Source organism: Rhea americana, unplaced genomic scaffold (assembly GCF_003343005.1).
Source record: "Rhea americana isolate MKP2758 unplaced genomic scaffold, rheAme1 scaffold_77, whole genome shotgun sequence".
NCBI lineage: Eukaryota > Metazoa > Chordata > Aves > Rheiformes > Rheidae > Rhea > Rhea americana.
This window is the reverse complement of record NW_028186945.1, coordinates 890,142-910,584: the sequence shown is the minus strand read 5'-3', so window position 1 is coordinate 910,584 and position 20,443 is coordinate 890,142. Positions and strand designations below refer to the sequence as shown.

The 20,443-nt window shown below is 39.1% G+C and overlaps 1 protein-coding gene across 1 annotated transcript in view; it reads right to left on the bottom strand.

Moving 5' to 3' along the window:
* The window catches only part of ZSWIM6 (zinc finger SWIM-type containing 6), a 49,891-nt gene that overhangs the window by 3,212 nt on the left and 26,236 nt on the right, over positions 1-20,443 (bottom strand). The window contains exons 5-12 of the mRNA XM_085322406.1: positions 20,161-20,337; positions 19,737-19,883; positions 16,669-16,815; positions 14,823-15,083; positions 11,565-11,700; positions 6,891-7,048; positions 6,198-6,361; positions 1,716-1,797 (exon numbers count right to left, since the gene is read on the bottom strand). Of these exons, the coding sequence (XP_085178532.1) occupies positions 1,716-1,797; positions 6,198-6,361; positions 6,891-7,048; positions 11,565-11,700; positions 14,823-15,083; positions 16,669-16,815; positions 19,737-19,883; positions 20,161-20,337 (1,272 nt within the window). The remainder of the gene's footprint in view (positions 1-1,715; positions 1,798-6,197; positions 6,362-6,890; positions 7,049-11,564; positions 11,701-14,822; positions 15,084-16,668; positions 16,816-19,736; positions 19,884-20,160; positions 20,338-20,443) is intronic.

The following is a 20,443-nucleotide window of genomic DNA, read 5'->3' as shown; positions in this document are numbered from 1 at the left end:
GGGGAAGGAAAGGGAAAAGAGTGACTAGTGGGCCCCATAAATTGAAGCTTATAGGCAACTAGAGTGCCTTATTATTGCTAGAGGTGGTTTACACACATCTGTGAGCCCACCTAAACCACACCCAGAGGTCCTCATTTTCTCCGYTGGACTCTCATGCTTCCTGTGCGCCCCCTCCCTCATGTACAAAAATTCAGCTAACCCAGAGAATACCAGATCTTCATTTAAATAAACAGATTCCTTGCTTTACCAACTTGATTAAGTCTCAAGAGTACTTTGCATGACATTATTGGTTCTTTATGGGATACTTCTATTAGAATATGTAAACTAATTTAAAGCAGTATTAAAACCTGCATTTTATTTGCCAATATGTAACTGCAAAAATAATACCCAGGCACTAATATCTATAAGATAGCCGCAGTAATAATTATCTTAGAAGGGATATAAAAGCAATAAAACAAGAGCATTGCATGAAAATTTGCAGACAAACCACTTTCTGGCTGAGGGCATGCAAAAACAAGCCATATTTTCCCAAGCTACTGACAACATTAATTTCCCAGTTAAGCACAAAGCAAAGGATAAACTAATCCAGAGAATAAGCAGCAGCAATTTTCTGAAGTTCTGAACTCAAGAAGCATCACTGAGATATAACCCAACTCAAATGTATGAAAAAGAAAGGAATAAAGGCAAAGAGAAGCATGCTTTTCAGAAATACCTCTAGTGACAATTAAAACTGCTCCCTCATTATAGTACTTATATTGTCCCCACTATCACAGCTGCTGAGCTTTTAGTTACGCAGTTTTTAAATGTCCTTCACTTTCAGATACTCCATCCTCATCTTGCAAATTGGAAATGAGTACAGAAGCTAAAGGACTCCTCATCAAGGCATGCAGGACAACTGTTCATTTCTACGTTTTGCCAGAGGATGCCCTGCTAAACACACTGTCCCCCCACTGCTGTCCTCTAAGTATGAGACTAGATTGTGCTTCCACCTTATTCTTCTTCCCYGGAAGGGTTAATGATGGGTACATTAATATTTGGTTTCCTTTTCAGTGGCCAAGGAGRGGCCTACAAAATATCATAGCCACATTGCAAAGATGAATTACATTCTAAGCCTGGATTTACCCAGTGACTTTAAAAAATGGCACCAACTCCAAAAGAGCCTGTCTCCTACACCAGTGCTGGAAACTCATTCTCAGCACTTYGTTCAATGGCATTCTGGTTCCTCTTATCGCACATGGCACAGAGCTGACCAGACTGCTATTGCACCTGCACCCCAAATCTGGGTTTTCAAATTAAGCGAAGTTGTAGCACAGTGCAAGAGTCATTAAACACTTGCCTTTTCTCTGCTGCAACCTCAAACTTAGATCCAACATGGAGTGGAGAGGGGAAGTTTGGGATATCCCCAAGTCACAGAGTTATGTGAAAGCACAACAGGCACTCCCTCCATCCCATTGAGGTCATGCTCACCCCTAGCTTGTGGGGGGAAAATAAATACATAAATAACGTTATGTTACTCAACTAAGTCTCACTTGACTTATGCCTACTTTATCATCTGCTCAAGAAAACCTCTTTGTCATTGCCATAATTAGTATCTTCTAACCAAGGAATTTTACAGGCCAACAGAAAGCGGATGACACTTGAAGAACCTGGGCATTGATAAACAAGATCATATTCTCTAAGATTAGCTGATGAAAAGACAGTATCCCAGAACATACCTACTTCTGTTGCACATGTTACCAACCACCTCACCATTTCCCGCCGCCGCCAGTTCAGCGTTGACAGCGTCATCCGCATCACCTATTAAAACAAAGCAAAGTACAGATTAATCCAATAGCACAACCAATGMCATATACAAACAATAAGGGTTTTAAGTTACTTAGATACAGTGAGACTCAAAATGGTAGTGTCTTACTTTCTCTATTCTGTCAACTCTTTTTAGCTGATATGTCAAAAGATGTGAAAAATATCACAGAGTTATCATAGAAGAGCATGCAGCACATAACTCCAATTGCAAGTATTTCAGGGCTARAGGGAGACTGTTTTGTCCAGAAAGAAACAAAACACACAACAAAACCCCCCAAACAACCCAATAACCAATTTTTCAAATTAAATTATACTGTGACTCCTCCATGTACTTATGTTGAGCAAACTAATCCATTCACTTTTTTYCCACATTTGTGCTTCTTTTCATTGGTTTTAACAATACAGACAGCAGCTACTGTGTACTGTAATTTGGCTGCTTATTTCTGCAAAGATGTAAATGCATACTTCTAGATACACCCAGATATTACTAAAAAGCCCAYAGTAATAGTTTCTCTCATCTGAGCAAAGATTCTATGCAAAGAATCCCTATCATAAGACCAYCAGAATCCTAGAAAAAGATTTTAAGCTTTGATTGTAAAGCTCATTTTATATCACTTACAATTACTGCCTATATTGTTTCTCAAAATGTCRGCAAACAACAAGCACATGCTTTTTCAGTATCTGAAATTGCACGGAAAGCTTGCTTCAGCTAATTGGACAGACCTCATAGATACCTCGATGAAGAAAGCAAGTAGTTTTCCCCTCTCAACATCAGTGATCATACACACTGCTGTTTAGTTATTACTACAGGTCAATGACAGTGCTCTCAGAGATGTTCTCTTCATATTAAACTCAAAATGCATACATGAAACATCTTGGAGTTACCAGCACTAGTAAGAAGGTTCTTACTCCATATCTCCTCCCAATCCTAAGGTGACTTCAATGTGCTCTGTAGCCCTCTTTGTCATACTTGTTAGAGGCCACCTCATTTAGTCTTAAGCTGCAGATAGGGCAATTAAGATGACTGAACAACCACTGAGGAGCAGGAGTGCACAGAGATCTTTCTGAACTCTGATAAGCAAACATCAGATGTTGCACCCTGGCCTCCAAATATTCCTACCTTGGGAAGCTTAGTAAGTGGTTGTACTCCACTCAAAATAACAGGACAAGAAATTTGTTAGTCTTGTTGACTTCAGAGATTATGGCATCRTTCCTACTGAACAGTTATCTAAGTGCCAGATCAGGAATAGCAATTCAAAAGGAAGCAAACTGATCTCTAAGGAGCTACTAATCTACACATTTTAAAGCATGCAAATGTGTCTATGGCAGAACATGCAGATTTTTCTTCAAGCCTTTCTGGAAGAAAAGCAGGCATCCTCCAGTTAAAATGTTTTCAAACATAACTGTCCTACTCTCTCCATCTTGGAGAGAGACTTGAGAAGGAGTCTAAGTGACTTCCTGTACTGAGTCACATGCAAATTGAAGGCTAACGCTCTTGCAGTWTCCAAGATGAGTTTTTTAGCTTCGCTCAAGTGGGAATGAATCCAAGAGAAAGTACAGAAATGTTATGGACTTAAAAAGATTGAAATCTGCTACTGKTGTGGGAAGGAAGCAGGAAAAAAGATTTTTTGTGAATAATGACTACTCTGGAATTCTTCTCTGATGACTTTCCTCTCTGTGGTAGCTATAAAACAATGATCAGAAACAAGAAGCTTCAGCAAACACAGTAGGTATAATAGTTCCAGTGCAGGCTGTACTAACTTGAGAGCAAAAAACACCACAGTACCTAGTTTCAAGAAATTTCATGGTTTGAACTGTTCTAAAATAAAGTCCTCTGCACAGCATTATGTATTCTTTCATCTCATTAAACTGAAAATACTAAGAGAGAAGCCTTAAAAAAAAAAAAACCCAAAACTCCAGTGATTTCATATAAAGCATTTATTGACATTTAGACCAAGAAGAAACTGAAGTGAATTTATAGCATAACTGTGCAGGCAAAGAACTGATCTATCCAAGATCCATGCTGTCAAATGAAGAGAGCTTCTGAATAGGTCAGTAAGTTTGAAAACGCAGAGATGGACACATACATTCCTGTGAATTATGCAGCTTATCTGAAAGCCAAGTTCTCCCCCACAGAGAATAACCATGACTTTGTCGTGATGATTTTTTTTTTTTTTGAAGAATTTCTTGTCTAGAGAAACAGGAGATCTCACAACGCAAGAGATGCAGCAATGGACACCTAACCATTAGCTCCCGCACCAATGCAAAACCTCTGAATCATGCACACTGGAATGATTTTTTTTTTAATAGATTTTTCAGGAAAAGGATGGTATTTGCCAMATGCACATTGAGTGATCACCTGCACGAATATGCTCTGCAGTTCTGCCAGCAGTGTATCTTTGCATGTGTACAGTAACACTTACTTGCATTGACGTAGCACACAAAAGCAAGAGAAAGAAGTCCTGCCTGTAGCTGAAGATCACACAACTCCTATGACTGTAAGGTACTGAGGGACAGAATATACCTGAGATGCTCTATGCCTATTTGCCACACTGATGACYTCTTTCCACAGCTAATTTAAATGCCTTACCTTGGCTCATTCACTTAAAACATGCTAATAGTACTCAGAAGGAAGGACCCAGGAGTCCACACATTACTCCCAAATCTAAAACAATGTAAGAGATTTTTCTGTCACAGAAATCCCAGTGACTGAGCTGTGAAATTGTTGGCATTATCTCCTCAGCCCGAACTGGCAAACTTCTCAGTGTCATAATTTAGAGGCAGAACAGAATACCTGCGAGGTCACTAGTACTCACTTTACCATGTGAGGTGTAAAACAGAGTTTTCTAGGGCACAAAATGTCATAAACAGTAAGATTCTAGATAGTGAATACAGACAATCTAACTGGCATTAAGTTTGCAGAGTGAAGCATTTATGGGCCATTAAARACAGTGCCTTTACGTGGGAAGAACGTAACTGTAGAAAAGTATGCAGCACTAAGTTACTACCAGCAACTGGTATGCATCTTTCTTCTGGAAAGCAGATTACCTTTAAGATTAAAAAAAAAMCAAAAACAAACAAACAAWCAAACAAACAAAAACTAGTAAGCTTGGGGCAGAACAGTAGACAACTTCTACCAGTTCATTCCAAAAACTTGGATTTATGGGAAAGTAAAAGTTAATGGTATTTCTTTCGTTAGACTTCATTGAGGACATTCTGATGAGCCCATCAGCCACACACAGATGCCTATCAGTACGCTGATGTTCAAAGTGTGCTGTTACCACTGAATAATGCTTGGGGAATACTTGAGATGACACACAGGTTAAACATAAGGATCTTTCTCTCTCAGGAAAACAAACATTTAAGGCAGAAACATACTGAGATACGAGAAGAGAAGATTTCCACAGCAACCTTGGGAATAAGAAAGGCCAGCAAAGCACAGAGAATCTCAGCTTTCTGATTGAAGATTTTAGCTTCTAAAAGTCTGGAATAGGCAAATAGTACCTTTCTCTTTGGCATGAGAAGTAACTGGTATAAAATCCTTTCCCCAGAAGTCTTTAGASCTTTGTTTACTCAAGCAAAGTAATAAATGGTTTTCTGATCTTTGCATGTTGTTTTGAAGAACCCCCTGAAGAGGGATGAAGAGATTTATTTTTGTTGAAATGAACTGTGTAAACTCCAAGATTCATCAGTGTAAGGCAATATTACTCCAGGTATCTAAACTTAGCTATCTCCTCTTAGCTTGTAAAGCCTCTCCTAGGAGGCTTAAAACTCATCTGAGGTTCTTGTATACTTCAAGCAGTCTGATGCAGATGACCATCCCACAGCCTGTGGAGTGTATGATTTGATTCTTCTCTGAAGAAGGAAGGAAGGAAGGGGGCTACCACTAGCACAGCCTCCATTAGAAATAGGACATTATGGTTGACCTTGACTTTCTTTAGTAATTTAGCAAACACCATCAATCTTGTTTGGGGGAAGGGAAGGCAAGGAAGTTAGGAGGGAAGAAAGGAAGGAACGTGAAGAAACCCTCAGAATCTGAAAAAGATCTGGTGCATTTCTGCTTATTCATTCTTCTGGCACACAGAGTAATTTTGCTCCCTAGTCACCCCTCAATAYACTCCTGAGCCATTTGCGTTGGTCCTCTGTCACCCCTGAACAGACAAATGCCCTGCAGTCAGGTACTCCCAGTGCTCTCATCAACGGCACAAGGGGGTCAAGGCAGCCTGTGCTCTGTGTTTACCAGTCAACTGCACTTTAAGTCAGCAAACAGAACCAAAAAGCTCCAGATAGAGCCCAAGTAGGTATGGTCCTCAGAGATTTCAAGARAGCTGTACCCATCAGTACAAGGTCAAATTTCTGTCTTCTACTACAGCAAAAATGAGCAAGGGAAATACCTGAAGGCCCAACTCCAGAGAAACTTTCAGAAGAGTGATGTCCGGCAAGCTGTCCATGAGTGTTGCTATTTTAAATGCATCCTGGGCAAGTTTGAAGATGTGTGATGAGGAGTGGATATTTTTCTGGATGGATTCTAACACTGTTTCCAGCCTCCGAACATCACCTGCAAGGTGTAAAYAGAATCACCAAAACAGAACAACCTCCCAAAATATCCAGAGATGCATTGAAATTAAGCCTCTCAGTACTACAGCAATAGTATGGTGTTTTGGTTATACACATTTTGTTTTTATAAAACCTCTGTAATTAGAACATGTATCAACAAAAGACACAAGACAGTACAAACTCYTCTAGTGCCTGGTGGTGTTACTGCAGCACCTGCCAAAAAGTCATCTTGATTTCTGAATTCTGGAAGTGATTTGTCCACTCCTGGGTCTCAAGAGTCTACACTGTGTCAGAAGAACAAAAAGCTGTCTCATCAGCCTCAGATCTAGCCATCTGGCTTTCATACAGCTAAGTTAACTACTTTGCTAGAAAATTAAGTGACAGGCTTAAGTCACTTCAGTTTGCTGTTGCCATTTTACGCTACTGTCAGGCTACAATTTGGATTCCTCAACACAGGTTTTAAAATCTGTTTACTCTATGTAATATTAAAAGCATATATTTAGTTGAGTATGTAACTGACAGCACTGTACCTTTGGCTGCTGTTAGCATGGTTGAAGCCAGCTCACACTGCTGGGATTCAATGTGACTTAGGGTGAACCAGCGGGGATACCGGTTTGGAACAACTGATGCAATGTGGTGTGGGCGGGACATGTCTCCTGACGGAGCCGTAGATTCCAATACTAGCAAACTGAAAAAAGGAAGAAACCTCCTTCATTTGGTTATTATTACATTTGGTTACCCATGAGCAAAATTAAAGCCATAAAAACATTAAAAAAAAAAGAAAGAAATAGGCTTTTTTGGCTACAAAAAGGATATTGCAGAACTATTTCTTTTGGTGGGAATCTTAAAAGTCCATTTGCCAAACTGGACTACAGAAGTGGACATCTGTAGAAATTCACAGGACAATTAAGCTATTCATTAGCCAAGGTAGCAGAGACCTCATCATCCATAGAGCTAGAGCTTTTTTGTTGTTGCTGTTTCAGCTTTGAAACACAACCCTTCAAGGGAAGTGGAGAAGTTCCCACTATACTGAGAACACGTAAATATTTTCCAATATTACTTCATGTGCAAGTATTTGAAAATTCTGTAGCAATGGGAGGGGGCAGGATTATTCTACAAGTCATTTGGATTTTGACTCTGCAACAAATTCAGACACAAAAAAGTACATTTTACTCTGCAAGTATGAACTACTTTTTAAAGTCCTTAAATTCTAGTCTTTCAAATTTTATAATGCATCATAATTCAATGTTAATGTCCCAAGCAACAGTGACACAAGAATTTTCCTTTAAAGTTACTTTTCAGAGTCCATTGTCTAATCCTGAAACATGAATTTCTTTGAATATGCTCCAGTCTAAAACAGTCTTACCCATAGAGGAGAATTCACATRCAGAAAACTCAAAATCACTGTTTGTTTTTGACTACTACAACAGAACTGATGGTCCACAGCAGACACTCAACTGGTGGCCCCTCTCCCACAGAAAAGCAATACATTAGCCAAGATAAATGCCAACACAAAAAGTAAGAGTGGCCAAAAGAAAATAACTATTTTCAGTCAAAATMTTAAAGCATAGGTTCAGTACATAAAAGGTCAACAAGATATCAGATGATAATAACAGACAACATCCAGAAGCAAAACCTTTCTAATGGTTGGTTTCTTGATTAGCGTTAACACCTTAGTTTCCTGGGCAGACACAATGCTCTGACAACCATCATCAGGTTGTGCTAACATTTTCTGACACATATAAGTGCATGCTAATATGGAAAAAAAAAAATCACTTTTTTTTCAACCAACTTTGCTTTACATTTATGTCAGGAGTCAAATCAGTTCCCTGGTACCACTGAGAAACCTCTTTAGCCTTATATATATAAAAATAAAATATATGTAAACTCTTCAGTTGATATTTTCCAAGCACAGAGAAAAGGAAAAAAAAAAAAAGATGTATTATTAAATTAAATGGTTTCAATAAACAGAAAAAAATCYCAATAATCCCTTTTGCATTCTGTAGTTAGGTTATGAGTAACAGTAAATACACAAAGAGCCTGAAAGCAAGAGGCTGTTTTGGGGAAATCTTTTGTCAGTTTGAATTCCACTGCCAGCTTCTATGTTCCTTTGCTGTGAAAAGAAATGCCGYTGTGAATTGGTGGCTTTCATGTAATTTTGGCAAGATTAGGGAGCATCAGAACAAGCACAGGCTGCAGCAGATTTAGCATTCTTCACTTTTTTTCCTTTCAAACATCAATTATTTAGCCAAGATTTAGCAAAGCTACCTGATGATTAAACATTACCGTTAAAGTCTGGCTTCCAAAGCCCAGATGAAATTCAGATTTAACCTAAGATCAACTTAACTAAGCCCAATATTCAAGTTCAGATTCCAAGTGAGCAGTCAACTAGGTCACAGTAGAGCCACATTCTCAAACCTTCACTCCATGTTTTACTGCTGTAAGCAGAGAACTCTAGGCAGAATTGACCATCAAGGATTGAGCACATTGTCCTTTTAGACCCGAGGTCTGCAAAAGGCCATAGGGTCTCACCTTCTACTGATTTCATACTGAATGCTCCATATTCAAAAAGTGGCTCCAAAAAATGAAGCAGCAGATTTGAATARAGAGAGGCAAAATACTCAAAAGCTGACCTTTCTCATATGTAGATCAACTTCTATATGTTAAGAGCAACTAGCTATGACTGGTCTTGGCAATTTAACTTTTTTGAAAAATGTTGAAGGAAGAAAGATGGATACTTTACTCCTAAAAGCAAGAGTAACTGTGTACAAAGATCTATGCAGCATCCTTATAAATTTCCAGAAAGGATTTTCATCTATGCCATGGTTATCTCCTCCTTGCCATAGAGGAAGAGATGCTTCAATTTCATTCTTACGTCCCACTTCACAACCATCAGATAGATATTCAGTCTTCACGTTTGTTGTCTTCTTTCTGACTCTAAACAACATTAAGTTAGCTTCTCATTTGGTTTATGTCAGAAGTCATTTTTTTTTCCCTTTGAACCACTGAGCTATCACTTCAATGTCAATAGAACGAGTAACCTTCTTTAAGAAAATTTTTGAGAAGCACTGAGGAATGCAGATAGTCATGGAACAGAAGTGTCCGCATCTGCCATCACCACAATCCACGGTAGCAAAACCACATATCTGAAGAGTGACAAATATCAAACTGTAGAAACACTTATCACTGTCTAGGGCTGAACTCTCATCTGCCTTACAAAGCGATGCCAAAAAGGGCTAAGGAGAACAGCTCTGATTACGCTGACGTCTCCTGTGATTTTGCCAGACAGAACAGAACAGGTGGCTCTTTCTGATAATGGTATGTTTGAGAAATAACTTCCCAGGCTGAGATAGCATCTTTATGCCAAAAGATGGCTACAGCCATCCCCAAGACTAACTGGAGATTTCATCATCTTGACTCTTTCAGCATCTTGCTTGTTTTTCCAGTTGAGAACGGAAACTTCCAGAAAAAGAATTTTTCCGTTATGATTTGTTCCTGGGGAAAGCCCAAGTCCTTGTTCAAGAGGAACAGCATGCTGCCGTCACCGTTAGTGAAACATTCAGTGCACTGTGTGAAACTGCTGATGGATGTCTATTCCAGCCCTTCAGCATGGTTTCAGCAGCTTAGTGTAAGCTAAGGAAAATTCCATACAAACCTAATCTCTGAGAAGGCACTGAAGTAGTGACTGGAAATAAATGCAAGGACAAGTCTATTTTACAAAATGGACCTGCCAATTTTCTTTAAACACACGTTTTGTATGACCTTGCCGATCTGACATGACCAGGACTGTAGATACACTTACTTAGGATGACAGAGAAGGGGTGTACTTAAACGAGCCAGTCAGCTTTCTGATCTTACAGTTGAATATTCTCACAGTTCATCAATAATGCACTTCTTTCATCTTAATCTAATTCCTAAATTGTTGATCATAAGCAGCAAGTATACACTTCACATTTCTAGACTCCTTCCCTAACATCTATTRCTGGACACTCTTTCAAGACAAATAACAGGCTAAACAGACCTTTGGCATGACCTGATAATAGCTGTGTTTTTATGCATGCTCTCCTGTTTAGTCCTTTGAACATAAAACTATTTCTCTCTCTGTTTTGCTTTCTGGAAAAACTGGTTCCAGAGTACACATCTACAAATCACCAGGATACAATGTGTCTGATTAATTTTCATGGAATTTAAATACCACTTGTGTGGATAGTGTGTCCTTCAACCACTGTGCAATCATGCTTGATAATGATAACCTGAAAAATCCGACACTCGTGTTTTTATTCTGATACTCAATATGTTCCTAGTACTCAGCTGTGGCTCTTTGTCAACCAGCATTTACTCCAAGTTTTTGACAGCAACCAAATYTAAGGGAATCCAGATGGGACTGATTTCTTCCCTGAACTATATGTGGACAGTACAGATTTTGGCCATCATTTGGGCCACTGAAACTTCCTTCAGAAGGACTTTCTTAGCCATCATTAACAATTCAGCCTTCCCTGAGATAAAGCCAGCACTCACTGATCTCTCCCCGAGAAGCAACTTTCTCCCAATTACTGAAGACAAATGGGATGCAAGTCAGACAAATGTTGTCTTAATTATATATTCCATTTAAATTCCAATGTTCTCCTACAACTGTGCAAGACTGTTTAGTGATGAAGCGCACAAAAAATGTACTGGCTCAGACCAYACCATATGGTTTCAAATCTACCATCTAGAGTTAATTTATAAAGGAGACTGGTGGAAGAGAGTGTCCTGCAGAACAGGGTATACAGCAGAAGATCTTGAGACCTGACGTCKTCATCTATAAAGACTCATGTTACTTGCGAGATGCCTCTTCCTCATTTGCCCACGGTTACCACCACAGACACACACACACATACGTGACAGAATACATGTGCTAAAGCTGTCATCGTTTAACGCAAAGTTGCATTCCCCAAGAGGATTTAGAACAGAGAATTCTGTTTTACAATCGGAAATAAACACCTAACTGTACATTTATAAATGATTATACTGTACTTACTACAGACATCAATTGCTTTTACAGATGCTTTCACAGATGACAGAACCCAAGTAGTTTTTCCTAAAGGGAACAACGCTTCTTTTAGAACAAAGCACCTGTTTTGATTGCCATACGTCTTCCCTTTTTCCCCAATAGGTTTTTTTGCTTTCTTCTTGTCCTTCCTACRTGAGCTGTGAATACGTACCGCATGGCTCTCAGTGCAGTTTTGTATGCCAATTCAGCATCATGAGGTAGGAGAGAGGTGAAGAGATACTTGGCAAATGTGTGCATTGGAACGCTCTCCCGATGGATGACTTCGCCTAAACCACTATATGGTCCAGCTGCACGAAAGAGAGAGAGTGACAATCTTTACAGAGTGTTAAAACCCCCAAACCTCTGGACCTTTAAAAACACTGACTACACCTTGGAGTTGTAATTGGTACACAGAGATAGACACTGCTTTAAAGAGTTAAAACTATATTGGTATTTTGAGGAAAATGCTTACACATATTACATGCCATGTATTTTTTGAGACAAGGAGACAGACTGCAAACTGCATAGTAGTAAGCACACTACCGGTGCAAATACAAATGACTGAATGGTTTTAGTRCCCTAGGGGGCTTATTCAACAAGTTTATGGCATGCAAAAGTGGAAGGTGATAATCTCTGCTTTTCTTCTGCACAGTTATATCACATGCAAGAATACAATACACCCTATCTACTGCCCAATGGTGAATACTTGATCACAAATCTGCCAGAAAGAATGTTTACATGGAAAACTGCGTATCTTCAATTGTAGTTATGTGACCAATCACTACAGCAGCACCCAGTTCCTWTTAATTTCATCTGACATTAGACATCTAAATAACTCTGTGGTCTGGGCTTTGTCCCCAGAGAGGACTGGGTCAGATCTTCCACTGAAGCCAGGTTTTAGTCTCTCACAGCCACATGGCTTGGAATTTATATTGCTCTTGAGAAACTATACCCATCACTCTGGACACAGATTTTGCTCACGCTCAGTGCAGCCAGTGCACTATTTCAACTTTTTTTGAAAAACGTTTAGGCATTATTTATTCGAAAGCCTGTCTGAAAAATGTTTAGGCATTAAATCTTGCAAGATATAGGATAAGAATCTTAAACTAAGTATTATAGGATAATTATTGCACAGATAACAGGAGTTACAGCATTTACTACAAGAGAAGACTGTCCTCCTCTATTAGACATTTCAGCCCACTACACTTGGTTGGATGAATGACTGCRTGAGCACACCACTTCTTCACTGCAGTCACACYCGCCATTTAAACAGCCTCCAGTGGTGATTCAAACTAATGTGGACAATCCTACGCTGAAGCRGAGGAGGAGTACTCACACCGTTTATACAGCCACTTCTGCTGCAGAGGCTGATCAACTTCATGAGAGGTAGTAACGACTTAGATCAGCACAGCAGTTTTGGCAATATTTTTCTAACTGGTGCCTTAGCACAACACACAAAGATAAAAATCATTAGGCATGAAAAATATCTCAACTCCACAGGTGGATGTTTCTGAAGACTAGGGGAGATTAYAAAAGAAATGTCACTGAAAATTTAAAAGGTGACATAGTGTGTCTCATATAATCACTGGAAATGAAGTTCAAAGCCATTCAAAACTATCCGGCATTGCTTAAATGAAAGAAGCCATTTTGTGCACGTTTGCCAACTGGTGGCCCAGTCAGAGAGAKAAGTTAGGATATGAGGAATGCATGACAAAGCATCTGTATGAAAATATGTTCCATCATTAACATAGCAGTCAGGCAAAAAATTAAAACAGAGCAGTTCTTGCAAGACAGGCTATCTTCTGCTTTCCCAAGCATTCAAATGGTAGCTGCACAGRGTATACATTCATCTACATTAACAGTCTAGAAATCAGCTTATTATTGGATTAAGCTTTCTTTATTACATCTACAGGACTTTAACTATAAAAACACAATTGATATGATTAGGATCTTAAATCACTGCACAGTTTTTCCTCCATGTGAGCTGACAGTTTCTGCCTAACCTGGAGTAAACCAAAGCTACTGCAGGAAAACCAGATTTCTTAGCACACAGTAATGGAATACCCTCTTCACATACTTCTCACCACAGCAATTTCCTAGGCAATTACTTCAGCAGATTCCCTGCTATGATCACCTGTTTACTACTCTTGGCAATCATGAAAAGAGTATCAATGATCAAAGYAGTAAACTTGAAGTATCAGGGAACRCTGGAGATAAGTCCTGCTTTTCCCTTATGAAGCATCCTTGAAAGTAAATAAATGCAGCAGATCAAGTCAATAAACCATAGGATATGGTGGTTGTTAATAGCTGGATCCAGAGAGTAGATGTTCTTGTCCAAAGGCCATAAAACAGCAGTAGAGCTGCACCATAATGAAAACTCTCCCTATGGTGCAGCTTCTCTGCAGTTTCAAATGGCACCATCAGTAGACACCAAAGTCTTTAAGGATGTGGGCAATAATAGTGACTTAAAGCTGAGAGCCCTAAACAACATACTGCATCACTTCTATTAAAGAAGTTTTAAGACACTTTTCTTACAGAAAGCAAGCAAAAAATTCTTTGACCTGTATAACAGTGTTCAAAACACACCTACAGCACCATTGCACTCTCCACCCTCCCTCAGGAAGCACTCAAAACCTGGACCATGCCTTGGACTATTTGAGTCCTTTAGAGTGTTTTCTTCCATTTAAAAATAAAAACTAGAAAGAGAATCTCAGAACCCACAAGAGTACCCTCTGAACAGGGGACTTAAGTACTGCATATTAAGACTTTTTTAAAGCTAAGGCAAAAGCATGCATTTTTTTTTCCATTCATTTCACAGCAATCCATTTTGATGATTCCAAAACATGAATTGTTTGTCCCAATCAAAATTTAGTCACAAGACCAAGACCTAAGCCTCAATATTCCACCAGGTATTCAGATTTTTTTTTTTTTTTTAACTAAATNTTTTTTTTTTTTTTTTACTAAATGTTATTGTATTTCTGTCCCAATAACTGTAATGTGAATTCTCTGAGATTTTAGTTGAGAACAGAAGTAAAAATCTTCACCCTTTTACAAAGCTGCCAGTCTCTTTTCAGGACAAAAGTGACATTTAGAATTTTGCTACCTGAAAACTGTTGATGATAATGTCTTTATTATTTAATTCTTTGCCTGGGTTGTATAATTAGGACACTGAGATCATGACAAGTAACAAGTCTAAAGAATAAAATGCAATAAAAATTAAAATTAAGAGCCTGTAAGTCAGTAGATGCCTTATCTCCACAGTCATGTGGTATTTGAAGTGTAGTCATTTTTATAAGAGACTGGGAAGAGAATTTTGCTGGAGTTCTAGTTCAAAAACCAACTTATATAAGTTAGCTTCCACAGAAGGGTTCTGTGGGGTTTTGTAATCGAAAACAGTTTAAAGTAGTAGTTAGCATCTATATTGAGCTACCTTCTAATAGGAAGACTGCTTGTTTTCGAAAAATCTTCACCAGAGTATCATCCAATTCAATTTCCTGTAGCTTAGAAATGAGCTGCTCCTCATTTCGACAAACCTTCTCTTGTGCATACAAGCCATCTGGCATTATTCGTTGCTGTCCCAGCCCTATCAATGCTACTTCCACAGCCAGCGTTAAATAAGATTCCCCTTCTTCTAAGAACTTATGTGCAGGCAGGTGCTGGTACTCCAGAGATTTGCATTGCCCCATGTTCTCTGTAAAGGGTTACACAAAAAGAATAACATATCAAAAATCATTCTAATCCATAGTCTGCCTATAATCCCACATTTACAAATACTTCCTCTGTCAGTGTTTCTTATTTTTTCAAAATAATTTAATTGACTACACAAATGTCAAGATCTAATGATCCAATGTAAACTACCCAATTCAATTCTACAAGGCAGAAATATACAAAATAATTACATTTAAAAAAATTTACTCAAGTAAAAATAAAAGTTTTCATAACTAAGCTGCCTCATTTAGAGAAAGGCAGTTTCTTTAGCTCTGTGTTAATGAGGCCAAAATTGGAAAATCTATTTCAATTTTTTTCCCCCACTCATTTCTATATGTACTGAAAGCCTTGACRCTACGTAAATGGAATGGGAAGGTTGCTCATATATCTGCATAGATCTCTGCCGAAGCTATTAGGACTGTGCAAATACAATAGACCTTGGAACTTCATGACTTTTAAACATCCTCCATTTGTCAGAGCTCTGTTTAGGTGGTTTTTTATTTAAATGTTACAGATGTATTTATGATAAACATGCATGTATCTGTATTTTATTAACACTAAAAGTCTTACTTTTAGTAAAGATTACTTGCAAATTCCAGACAGACCAAGTCAYAAATTGCTTTAAGGAATACTACTGATTCAGTTGGCATTTTACAGATCTACTACATGACAAAATGCTATTCCACCCTTTAGTGGTTTACACTCTAATTTGGGAACAAAAAAGAGTTATTACAGACAGATGTAAGGAGATGGACAACTGCAGCAAATGAGAAGGCAGAATGCATTTGGTAGATTGTGTGCAGAGGGAGGTTACTTTACAATGTACACTATTTTAATTTCATGTGTTTTTTGTTAATTGCAAGCAATCTGATTTCTGATACTTTACTTAAAAGCTCTTCCAGAAGTGGTGGACATGAAAGTAGAAACTTATTGAAGAAAATCTGATTGACGAAAACCTAACTGAATAAAATGAACTTTGAGGCAAAGCCCAAAGAGGAGTGGGGATACTCATGTAGAAGAGCTGTAGGTAGAGGGCTGAATCCAGTTTCTGTCCACACAGAAGGCGATAAGAAACTACTGCAGAGATGGAAAGAGATAGAGGGTAAGGTATGAATCAGTTAAGCTCCTGGGAGGCAAATACTGAAATTAAAATGGGCATACACATSCTGTCCTAAATTATGTCCTAATTCTGAAGCACTACTTTCCAATTCGTATTCTTTAAAGATCAAATATATCACCAATTTTAAATATTTTCTGTAATTTCTCAGAACAATAAGAGTAACGCATGTGGCAAGAGTGGCTGTTACAAAGTTTTATTTTATTTCWAGTGTGAAATACAGAATATTCTTCAAGAATGAATTACTAGTAATTTTTGAAGTGTTTTCATAAAATTTAAAACAAAATTTTACTTCAAACATTTTCTCTCCCTCGTGTTTTATTAGGGAAGGAGAACATGAGTTCAAATACTCTTATGAAAACACTGGCTTCAAAGTTAATTCTGCCTGGAGAAGTACAAAAACGCCTCTGGTTACTTGAGATGTATAAAAAGCCCCTTTGCACAGTCTTACCCATAAAGTCTGAGAACCCATAGAAGCTCTCATCATCTATCCGGCAGGCTTCCATCAGGCTACTGAAGAGGGTGCCGATCGGGTCCAAAGGGTGTCCCACCCACCCTTCAAGGTTCGTTATTGAGGTTACTCCTTTGTGCAGAAGTTCTGTATTAGGAAAAAGGAGGGGGGGAAAYGGAAGGGCCATAAGAGGAGAAGGTGAATTTCAGCCACTCAAAACAAYATACAAGTAAAATTGACTAAAATGCTTGCAGTATAGCATTCAAAGTATTCTTGGCAGTCTCTGCTTAGAGGGAGAAAACAGTATGTTTTAGGTTAAATTCATTGCCTTTTGCAATTATATTAAAAAAGCAAAAAAGAATGAAGGCCAGACATCATTTGAGCACTATCAAAGTCCACTATGTGTCAAAAATTTCAACTGCAAATTCATCTCTTACTAGATGCCACTAAGTCCTCTGAAAGCGTCTGCTGAAAAATTACATTTTAGTTTTTTGTGAAGTTCTATGACTATCTTCTCACTCAAAAGTTACAGTACCATTTACACATTTTAAGTGAATCTGATGGCCYCGAGAGAAATAAATGAAAATACTTTAAAATATGTTCTATTTCCATAAATAATACATGAGCTTATCTTGAATCTAAATATTTATTGAAGTAATAAACTCAGAATGACAGCTTCTTTAAAAAAGATAAAGTTTAAATTAGGTATACAGGAATTTGTCCTTTAAATGGATCAAGTGCATTTCTTTTGTCAATCCGAAATTCCAGTCAACAAAAATACCTCCCCAGACACTTGGTTCTGTAGCCTTCACCAATCGGTCGGAACATGAAAACTATTCCTGGTTAGCACGACGTATTGAAGGAACTATGCCTGCGGTAATGGAGGTTATAGGTTTCCCAAATCCCCGTTTAAGGGCAGGCTCACGCCAGTAACTCCCCTTGATTCCCCTTCCCCTCTACACTCCTGACCCACGACAGAGCAGACGCATTGGGTGCTTTGGTCCTCTGCCTGCCGCAGACTAACACGCAGCCGCCTCTGCTCTCTCTCGTTCCTCTTTCTGACTAGCCACGCGTGACGCCACGAGGCCATCAGACACTAGAAAGCCTGCTTCGTAGCTGCTTAACGTGTGGGGCTACCCAATGAAACACAGCTCCTGAGCTGCSCAAGCGAGAGTTCAGGGGGCTTTGTTTGGGGAGAATCAACCGGTATGTAACACAAAAAACAAACAGGTGAATCATCGTCTTACTAATAAATAGCACGTGCTAAAGACTACTGGCAGAAGTAAGTAATATTAATAAAAAGAATTAATCACCCTGTCTTGTTACTCACTCCCTTATAGTCTGTTTAATCTCGTGCGTCTGCTTACGAGCTTCACTCGTGCCATGCCAGAGAGGGGCGTCAGTCCTCCGGTCACACACACACCTTCAACTTTAAACCACACACGTGGTTCCACGGGCTCCGCATCAGTCACACAAATAAAAGCTAAGCACAAGCACATGGTGTTTGCTGAACTGAAACCTAAAGCTGGTCTGCAGATCAACCGCAGAATTCATCTGCTTAGACATGACCAACAAACTTCGGGATACTAAAAGAACATTTTAAAAATTCCAAATGTAAGAAAGAGGGAAAAAAACAGAGTGATAATATAAAAATGACAAACCTTTTTGTTTCAAGGTAGGTTGGACCACATTTCATACACTCCATCTTTTATTTGCAAAATGATAACATTATTTGACAATTACAGAAATTGTTCACGAGGAAAAAGAACTTAACAGAAATATAAAATGCCCAGACATGCAGTTAGCAACTGGGCACAGAAAAGAGCAGTACTGTGACCAGCACACTTCCTACAGGACACCAGCAGACCCTTCACCCAGCGCCAGCGTACGTGTGTATATGGTGCCAGTTCGATCCACGCACACCCTCCTTCCCCGATCCCCAACTGGAGAAGCTCAGAAAGYTGCAGAGCTATGGCACGTTAAGGGAAGACACGCTACACGATGAAATCGCACAGGAAAGTTCTCACAGCTGCTTTTGTAGGAACCACAATAAAGAACAAAATTTCTACCTGTACTTTGGGTGCTGGGAAACAAAAATGGAAACACAGAGGAACTGTCAGTTACTTTTTTTTTTTTTTTTAAATCAGGTGTCTACCTTGTCTTCACTCATACTTCTAGACATGAAAGCACCTGTACATACATTTAAAAATTTTACATGCATGACTGCAAATTGATATTTTTGCTTATACTGCATGAGGATATATACATAGTCAAGAGCAGCAACCAAGATCTAAAATAAAGTTAGAATTAAGGTGTTYTTGTAGTAGTTGAGAACAGTTTATCTTTTCCCACATATATTCTTAGACACAAAGCCACCCTTTATCCCTCCACTACCACAAACTTACAACAAAGTTCAATGTGGGATTATTTTGGACAGGAAGGACCACATGCCATAGAAACTATATCCGAAGGAGAATGTTCCTTCAAGAAACAGGGACAGCAATACAGGACATCTTATAAAACAGCAGTGCTTCAAAAACTCCTTTTCAGTGACATCAAYCCAACTATATTCAGAAACAGTAAGWCTTCTAAYATCTTAAGAGATACTTTTGGAAAAAAAATGCTAAATTTGATGCATATTACCCTCAACGTCAACCTAAACTTCCATCTCAGAAATACACAGCTAAATTCTCCTTGAGAAGAAAAAATGATTTTGAGTACCTAAGGTGCCAAACACGAAGCTCTGTTTAACAGCTTGCAGATTACACAGGAGGCATATTTACACTGCGTGACCAAACCCCCCCCGATCGGGATAAAGGCCTCATCACGTCAGATGTGCTAAAGAGAGCAGAGTCGAGTCCCTGCCCTGGAGAGCTCATGACCTAACTTAAAAAAAAGCCTTTCGACAAGGAGAACGTCGCGTTACCGCTATGATCATCCGTAATAAAGAGTTACGGTCAGCTCTTTCCCTTTAGCTTCAAAAATAGTTTTTTTCTCACRCAAAGTTCCAGTCTGGTGTTACTGACGCCTTGCGCTGTGCTTTGCCCGTCTCGCTTCCCCGCGTTTACCTTTCTTCTGAGCCCGGAACATTTCCAGCTGTTTCTGCTGCTGCCGCCTTAGTGTATTAACAATAGCTATCGCTAGCCTCAGTGCCTCTCGCGGGTATCCGTGAGATCGTAGCGCGTCCACCCTCGCGCAGGCGGTAGGAACATGCTCTAAAACGGAAAAAAATAATCGAGGAGTAGCAATGCTTCCATGTCTGCAATGGCCTGTTTTGCTAGGTTACTCAAAAGGGCTTTTTTGTTTGTGTTTTTGTTTTTAAAACTATGCAAAAGGGACTTAAAAGACTACTTCTGGAGCAGCATTTGAAGGGAGCCTCTGTTCTTTTTGCCAGGCTTTTCATTCATCTCCCCACCATCCCCCCAAAATAATACCATAGAAACAGAACAAAGCAGCAAGTCATGGAAACGTCTTTCCGGTTTAGCCACTTACCATGCCAGAGGGGCCACCCGTGAGAGTCAAAGAGCGAGTTTTCAGTGTCGTCATGGTAACAGTAGTTGGTGTATAGGTCACTGCTGATAATGTGCTGTAAGTGGCTGTCCTGCCAGTGAAGATCGCACGCCTCAATGGCTCGAGTGAACACCGTCCGATGTGGCCTGTTCGATGAATCTGTCATTTTCACAAGTTCAGAAAGCTGCATCAGCTTCTACTCATTCATATGTGAATAAGTCATTCACAGCATTCTTGTCTTCTGCCTATTCACCAGCCCCCAACC